The 8,691-nt window shown below is 39.4% G+C and overlaps 1 protein-coding gene across 3 annotated transcripts; it reads left to right on the top strand.

Moving 5' to 3' along the window:
• Positions 1–531: 531 nt before the first annotated feature.
• On the top strand, positions 532–8,397 carry RSL1D1 (ribosomal L1 domain containing 1). Of its 3 annotated transcripts, none has more exons than XM_043494133.1 (9): positions 532–682; positions 1,198–1,337; positions 2,383–2,521; positions 3,456–3,604; positions 3,699–3,800; positions 4,863–4,956; positions 5,044–5,172; positions 6,326–6,541; positions 7,823–8,397. In XM_043494133.1, exons 1-9 carry the CDS (start codon positions 647–649, stop codon positions 8,168–8,170), a joined length of 1,353 nt encoding a protein of 450 aa, XP_043350068.1. In that variant the 5' UTR covers positions 532–646; the 3' UTR covers positions 8,171–8,397. The 3 variants fall into 3 exon arrangements, with proteins under 3 accessions (XP_043350068.1, XP_043350069.1, XP_038275314.1); XM_043494134.1 differs by having other exon boundaries at positions 6,320–6,520; XM_038419386.2 differs by having other exon boundaries at positions 6,320–6,541.
• The last annotated feature ends 294 nt before the right edge of the window (positions 8,398–8,691 follow it).

The following is an 8,691-nucleotide window of genomic DNA, read 5'->3' as shown; positions in this document are numbered from 1 at the left end:
CCCCTCCAGAGCGATCTCCTCCCCCACGGTGTGCCCGCAGCTCCCTCCCCCCCACGTGCCCACAGCTCCCTCCCCCTCAAAGCGATCTCTTCCCCACCCGTGCCCGCAGCTCCCTCCCCCTCAAAGCGATCTCTTCCCACCTGTGCCCGCAGCTCCCTCCCCGCTTCAGAGCGATCTCCTCCCCCACCTGTGCCCGCAACTCCCTCCCCGCCTCAGAGCGATCTCTTCCCCCACCTGTGCCCACAGCTCCCTCCCCGCCTCAGAGCGATCTCCTCCCCCACGGTGTGCCCGCAGCTCCCGCCCCACCGCCTGCCCGCAGCTCCCTCCCTCCTCTCAGAGCGATCTCCCCACCGCGTGCCCGTAGTTCCTCCCCCCTCCCCCGCGCGTGCCCGCAGCTCCATTCCGCCCCTCAGAGCGATTTCCTCCCCCTACTTCACACCGCCTCGCAGGGCCCGCAGCTCCCTCCCTCCCCCTCCCCTGCGGAGCGCCAAGCACAGAGACTCAGTCAGTCATCACACCGCCCAGAACTTGCGGACGCTGCTTACGTCATCACGGCGCGCCGCGCAGATGGGTCTGAGCGTGCGTGCGCGCGCAGGGACCGTGGACCGTCCACACACGTGTCGGGCCGCTGTGGGGACGCGGGAGCATGGCGGCGCCGGGCCAGAAGCTGGATGGCGCACAGGTACCAGCGGCTCTTCGGCCAAGCGGGGCTTGACTCGCGTGTTGCGGAGGCCCGAATCGCTGCGGGGCCTCGTGCCGAGGAGATCCCGAGCCCTCCATCGCTGGTGGCGGGGCAGCGCCTCCGCCTGAGCCCTCCCCGGCACTCCGCTTGGGCGCTGGGGAGGAGAGGGAGGTTGGGGCTCCTCGCTCGCACGGCTTCGGCTGTTGCTGTATTAGGGGTCGATGCATGGGATGGGGGAGGCGACAGGGCTTGGAACCGCTTCCCTGGGGTAGAAGCAATTTCGCAGTGACTTGTGCTGTGTCTAGGGGGAACATCAGTGCTGGCAAACCGAACACATTTTAGTGGAATGGAAAGCTGAATCTCCCTTCTGGTGAGGGGAGAGAGCACACTGGCCCGCTAGGCACTCCTAACCATAGAGGCCATGTCTGCCAATAATTCACTTTGATTGACACTAATAGGAGAACTCAGGCCTGGCCTTAACATTAATTTACCTTGCTGTTTCTCTACCCTTCTAGGTTAAAAAAGCAGTGCAGGCTTTGCTTGCATACACAAAGACCAAAGATAAAACAGATGAACTGCTTTTGAATGAGAACGAGAATGTATACTTAATGGTGACAGTATGGAAAATCCCACCACAAGAACAAGTTATCAAAATGTAAGAATTCTTTTATACTTCCATTTTTCCTCAAAGGCTCTGATTTTCTGTATTCCATAATACATGCTTTTCATCTGCTGTGGCATGCAGTGCACTGAACTTATATTCATTGCTGGTATCCCCATGAGACCACCATGTTTTAAAAAATCATATTATTGGTTTCAATAATTGTCAGTAGCATCAAAAGTTTGGAACACTGACTGAGCATGTGTGGCAGTTTCCATCATATCTGATATATGAGTCAGAGATATAAAGGATCAGATCCTTCATACCTTACTCATTTGAAGTCATTTAGATTAGTTACATAAATAAAACAAGATTTAGGCCTATAATCTATGTATTTAGTACACCAATCCTCTTGGTTTCTGAGTAGTTGGTATCTGTTTTTAAGCATTCTTCTCAGTTCAGGAAATAACACTAAATGTTTTTTCAGTGCTATTATAAATTGCTAAAAGATTCCTACTTTCTTTTGTGCCATTGATTAGTAGATGTGAGACCCAAATTTTATTTTGAGCCACAGTGATGCTGCATGAGAAGTTACAGATCTATCTACTAATCACCCCGATCTATCAAAGACTTCAACATATGCTTATCTTTATACTTTTTTAGTAGTCCTAATGAGGTATGTGGGATTACTCAGTACTTAAGCATGTGAGGGTATGTCTACATTTTAAAATACTACAGATGCAGTGCTTCAGTGTAGACACCATCTAAGCCAATGAGAGGAATTCTCCCATCACTGTAGGTAATACACCTCCCTTAGAGGCAGTAGTTAGGTCAACGGGAAGAATTCTTACATCAACCTAGCGCAGTCTATACTGGGGTTAGGTTGGTATAGCTACTTCTCTCAGGCAGATGTAGCTATATTGATTTAAAATTGTAGTATAGAGCAGGCCTAAGTCACTGAAGGATTGGGGCCTAAGGTCTTTCTGCACTACTCATAACTCTAGTGATTTTGAACTTCTCTGTAGGCCTAACTTTGGAAAGGGAGATTTTTATTCCTTCTCTGAATGCTTCCCTCCCCTTTCTCACCCTCTTGTTATAGACCACTTCCTCACGGTATTCGACCAGAAACATCTGAAGTTTGTCTATTCACAAAAGATGAACCTGAATTATCTGCAGAACAGACCGAAAACTTGTACAAGAAACTGTTGATCCAGAATGGGATCACAAGTATCAGCCAGGTAAGGAAGACATTGGAATATGATATGGGACAATAATGTCTTGTTTTTCTCCTTAAAACTTCAAAAGAAGAAAAATAGGTGTGTGATTTCTAATGCACAATATTAACTTAATTTGGGTGGTTCAATATTTAGGACTTCTAATCAAATTTCTCTAACTTACCAAACTTTCAAAACTTTAAAATTTACCCAAAGGAGTAAAATTGGCATTGTTTTCAGTATTATGCAAGCAAAATATATCAGAGCACACTTGTTAACTAATAGCTTCTTTTGCTTCATTTTCAACATGCTGTTAGTTTACAATAATTTGAAAATAGTTTTTAAAGCATTTTTAGAAACCTTTTTTCAGTGTCTGCCGGTCTGATTTCAACATTAACTGTCATATGACTTAAATAAGATAATCTTTCATAAATGGAAAATTGAATACTCTTTAACATGTTTATTTACTAGACAAAATTATATAGCGTTTGACATGTGAATTGTTAAGCAGAGTTTGTTTACACAAGCTGAAAGAATTCACAGTTCTCCCATTCTCAGCAATGTTGGCTCCTATGTCCTCATAGGAATAAAAAGCAGTCTAAATTTGTCTTTTGAAATGGGTAGTTTTGGATTGATTATGTGTGACCATATGTACTTCAGCTACCATTTGATGGTTATATTTTTGTATTGATATCTAACATCTGTATTGTTTTGATTTAAAAAAAAAAACTATTACCTTTTTTAAAAAACTAAAAAAGCATTATGCATTCTTCAGTTGGTCTTTTTTGTATAAATAATGTGTCACTGTTTTAAATAAAGTAGAGAAGACAACAGAATGCATTTTAATGTGGAAGTCTTAACGGATTGGCAGTCATGCCATTCAGTTGTATATAATCGTAGAAATAGTCCATTCATTCTTGCAAGGGAGTTGAATCCTAACATTACTTTCACATTACAGATCATCTCATATAAAACTCTCAAAAAAGAATACAAACCATTTGAAGCAAAGCGTCGTCTCCTGAACAGATTTCACCTCTTCCTGGCCGATGATCGAATTAGAAGGCTTTTGCCCTCACATATAGGGAAACACTTTTATCAAAGCAAAAAGTAAGTCTGTAGCTAATGCATGTTTATACTATATTGTCCTAGGAAGCTGAATTGTTCTTAGTGAATTGTTTTTCTTTTCCTTTTTTGTTTTTAGGGCACCTTTATCTGTAAACCTGAAAGCCAAGAATCTAGCTAAGGAACTAAACAAACATATCCAGGGAACTATACTTCCAGTTACCAACAAGGGGTGTTGTTAGTAAGTATCGATTTTTAGCTTGTGCTTCACTTGAAGGACAGTATTGTGATCCTAACAGTACTGTTAGGATCACATTAAATTAATGTATTTACTTTCCCTCCAGTAGGGCTTTGAATAAAGTGAGGTATGGGTTCACCAAAATGCACAGTACTTGCAGTGGACTTTGGTTTGTACAGAGGGACTGGGGTTTGTTTGTTTTTTTTAATAGAAACTTTGACTAGGAGATTTCTTTTTGACCTCTTCACTGTAACTGTAAAAAAAATAAATAAATAAAAAATGACATCATAGCCCTAATCATCACGATGCATTAAACATTAGTGTTAATCTCCCACCCTGCTGAATTTTTATGTGGCCTAATAGATTGCATAGGGTTATTTACTACCATTAATAACAAATCAGTTTACCACTCTATTGTATGAGGTCTTGTTTCTGTAAATCAGTGATAACTGCCATATTAATACACAATCCTCTTTTCTGTCTCTTTTAAATCTTTATTTTATGATGGGAATAACACTTATTAGCTATTCTAATGATGTACATAGGTAGCTTGAAGATTTATGGGTAAAATTTTCAAAGGCTCCTAATGGACTCACGAGCCTAGATCCCATTGAAAGTCAACAGGCCTTAGGAAACTAAGTCACTTAGTTTTGAAAACATTACCCTTATGACCGTTGAGAGACAACAACTTGTTTTTACGAATTGAAGCATCTTTTCCTTAAGATTTCCCCACCTTTGTTTATTTTATTTTTGAAGACTTCTATAACTTCTTGAGGCACGATTAGTTCCTGCTACAAATATGTGGATTCTTTAAAGATTTAATAGCATCTTGCAAAACAAAAACTAAAAACAAGTGTCCAAATACTGAAAAGGCTAGTATAAAATAGTAGCTACAATAGATCTTATTTCCCTGTGAAGTCCAGCATTCTTTTTTTGTTTTTAATTAAGATCATTGTGAATAGACAGTACTCATAGTCAATTTTTTGATATGCATAAAAGCAAGCGGTTCAGTCAGAAGGTCTGTTTTACTGTAGGATAAACAGCACACCTCTCTTTTTTTTTCAGTACAGCACGTGTAGGTCACACTGGAATGAAAGCTGATGAATTATTAGAAAATGTCACTGTTGCTTCTGAGGTGATTTCCAATAAGTTGCCAAAGGTACTATCACATGATTAAATTAGAATGTGAATTGGACTTGATTTTAAGCATTTCTCTATTTATATTTACTCTTCTTAATTATTGCAGAATTGGAAGAATATTAAAGTTCTTCACCTCAAAACACTCAAATCTGTTGCTCTCCCAATCTTCAATTCATACATCTGCAATTTAGATGAGCTTGACAAGCAGCCATCTCTCCATCAAAAGGGAGGACAGGTAAAAACTTTCTACTAACTTTTTTACAGAATAACTTTCCACAAGGTGGTGCTATAACTGGTTATATGGTTACCTTTATGGAATAAAGTGTTTGTCATGTAAGTTTAACATTGGCATTGGGGATATTTGCCAGACATCTAGGTGCAGTACACAGACAGCAGTACACAAGTAATATTGAACTGTTTTCATCAAGCACTTGTTAGCATGACTGCATGCTTTTACAACAGTGCATGGTAATAGGAAACCACTGTTTCTGCTTGAAGTAGTGGTAAATTGAAAATGTAATCCTGTAGTGTTGCTAGTCTTCTCCCTTAAACTGGAGAGGATGGGATTCTCTCACTTTTCTATATCCTTATTTCTAACTTGAAATCTGGTCGTCTTCATGGATCAGCCAGGTTATGCGGCTTCTGTTATTTTGATAAGGAAAATACAAAAGATGAAAATAAATACTTAATTGTATTAATTAAATTCATGCACAGCTCAGGAGGATGCATCAGCTGAACTATGACTTCACTATTGTTTGGGTAATAGACTCTAAAAAGTTTGGGTTTTTTTTTCTGTCTTGGATGTTGTTTCACCAATTTAATCCACTTGAAGAGTGTCAGCTATTTTGTTGCATTGAATTTTGCAGTTGATTTCCCTGTACTTAAAATAGTTGATTTTTGCTTAATTGCTCACAGCTCTACACTTTGAACTTGTCAATTTTGATGTCAACTTCTATAAGGGAGGAGGAAGAATTTTTTAAAATGTAGATATAATAATAATCCATTAAACCATGTTATTTATCTATATTAATTCAATATATATTAGTCCATGTATGTCATTCATACAGGATTACAATGCCTTTAGCAAGTTCTCTAAAAGTAAAACTCAGCATTGTTTCCTCCTTGCCTGTTGCCAAATCAGAATGGCTGAATAGCAAGATGCATGCTAACATTGCTTATAAAATTGCTGTTACCGAAGAACTGTAATTAGGGTTGGTTTAGAAGTTAACACTCTTTCAAGATCTTCAGTTTCAGAAGTTCTGCAGTAGAGAACTATTCATTCTTGCCTTTGTAGTAAAATAGATCAGTATATTTGTAATAATGCTTTGGACTGTGGTGGAGGGGTGATGTGTAACTGAAGATGTTTTGATTCTTCCTATAAGAAAAAGAAAGGAAAGAAAAAAAACCCGAAGGCAGCCACAGAACAGACTTCAACTAAAGCCAAAGTGACAGCTGAAAAGAAGAAGAATGCTACTACCAAAGGCCTTGAGATGGAACAAAAGAGAAAAGCAGAAACCTTGGCAGTCACAGAACCAGATGAGGATGATGGAGAAATTCCACAACTTGTTCCTATTCAAACAGAAGTCAGCGTAGCTGGGCAGGAGGTAATTCTATTTAAGAACAAGTTTGTGAAATCTAGAGTTTAGCTTTAACTTAATGAAGATTTTGAATGTGGATGAAGTCTACCTTTAGAAAAGAAAAGGCTTGAGACAGACTAATGGAAACAGCAAGCACGTTAAATCATTGGAATGTCTAACGTAATGCTTGCAGGGCAGTATGTTTTAATACACTTGGAGTGCAACATGTATTCCTGGGCATATCACAAGAACAAGGGATTCTTTTCTCTTGGGATTTTTTACAAGCCTCTTACAGACCGACAGGAAGTTGGTTTGTTTTAACTATCGTTTCTGACTAGCACAAATAATAGGTTCTCTCTTAGAGAGAACAATGATTTCTGGAGTGAAATTTTATCTGCTGTTTGCAGTCCAGGTGTCCAAAATCTTAATTAGATTGGTCAATTCATTTTCCACATGTCTGCTATTTGGAAAGACGAAAACTATGCACTCTGTAAATGGATATTCTGTCCTTGTGTGTCTTGTGTACCATTTCATCAAACTGTTTGACGTCAGTATGTTGGAAATGGACTGGTTGCCATAGATAATCATAGCTGCCTGGTTGCAATTCATTCTCTTACTCTGACTTTTGAGATAAAACAGCTTTGAGACAAGTTATGAATCAAATAAATCTCTTTAAATGTGCTTCCTTTTGCCCGAATGGAGGTCACTATTTAGGGGAGAGTTAACGTCAAATCTTTTGTGGACTAATACATATAATTTACACTTCTGATAGCAACAAAAAAGGAGAACCGAAGGCTATTAAAAATTGAAAGCCTTGGTGGACTCTTCTTACTGATCAAGTCATTACTGGGAATGGAAATACTCAGGATCAAATAATTAAAATTTCTTCAAAACTATCAAGTTAACCATGCTCAGTTTGCAGACATTTCTAGCAAGTCTGTCTAAATATCCAATGGAGAGAACATAACATAAGTTACAAAGTTGTTCTAAAATGCAGAAGTCATCTTGGATTTTTTATTTAAGCACAACCTTTCAACTACTCAGCATGTTTTCCTTAAGTCTGTTCTTTTTCTGTACAGTATCAGTGAAAATATTTTTTTTTGGACCCTTTTGTGGTTGAGTTGGTTTATATTTACCTTCGCACAGCCTACCTGAAATATGACTAATTGAGTTAGAGCAGAGAATATTCTATTCAGTGGATGGCACTGATCTTTAGTGCTAATGTTTTTATCAATTTTGTCTTGCAAAACAATTACGATGTGTCCTTTGTTGTAAGATGACACTCTTTTCCCCATGTCTTAAATACAGAAAACTGAACCAAATCAGACTCCAGAAAAAGGTGTAAACATGATCAGAAAACGTAAGACACCACTTGGTAAGAGAAAGACATCGTTGGCTCCGGAGACTCCAAAAACAAAAGTGAAATTGGCTGAAAATGAGACAGATTTGCCAACACCAGCTCAAGAGAAACAACCCAAGAAGCCCAGGATCCCAAAGGAAGTAGTAAAGGATAAGGAGCTGAAAAAGACTCCCAAAAAACCAGCAGCAAAATCCTTTGTGACACCTCATGGGGGCAAGCTTGTAAAATCAGCCAAGAAAGCTCCCAAAACACCAAAACAGATGCCCAAGAAAATGAAAGTCCCACAATCAGCCTGAACACTGACAGTTATATTATTGCTTTATCCTATAAAGTGAACTGATTAAACGTGTATTTGCTTTGCTTAAAAAGAAAAAAAATCACTATAAATTAGAGAAAACAGCTTGATTAAAAGAAAGCCTGAGCATTGGGAGCTGTCTTCACCAAGGTTTATAATTGCCTATCAGTGTTTCCGACTAGTAGCAGTGGGGCTAGGAGACATGTAAATAAACCTTTTTCTAACTTGGTCATTTCTGTATTTGTGTCAATCCTGAGGCTGTATTATTTCCTTTGCCTATACTAAAACATTCACGTCAATGCTGTATTTAGCTAAGTGGATGCTCTAAACAAGAGTTTTCTCCTTTTGACAATACAGAAGGGAGAGAAGAGAGAGGATAGTAAAGATGATGTAAATACAGCTTTTGTTGATGATCTCAGGATAGAGGGAAGCTGGTCAATGATAAACATGTTGTGGATACTAGCTCACCTCTGGGACAATGTCTGCTTGATTGGGTCAGGTCCCCTCTACTGCTCCTTCATA

The sequence above is a fragment of the Dermochelys coriacea genome, chromosome 10 (genome assembly GCF_009764565.3).
Source record: "Dermochelys coriacea isolate rDerCor1 chromosome 10, rDerCor1.pri.v4, whole genome shotgun sequence".
Classification (NCBI taxonomy): Eukaryota; Metazoa; Chordata; order Testudines; family Dermochelyidae; genus Dermochelys; species Dermochelys coriacea.
The sequence above is the reverse complement of the archived record's forward strand: the minus strand, read 5'-3'. Positions and strand labels throughout refer to the sequence as shown.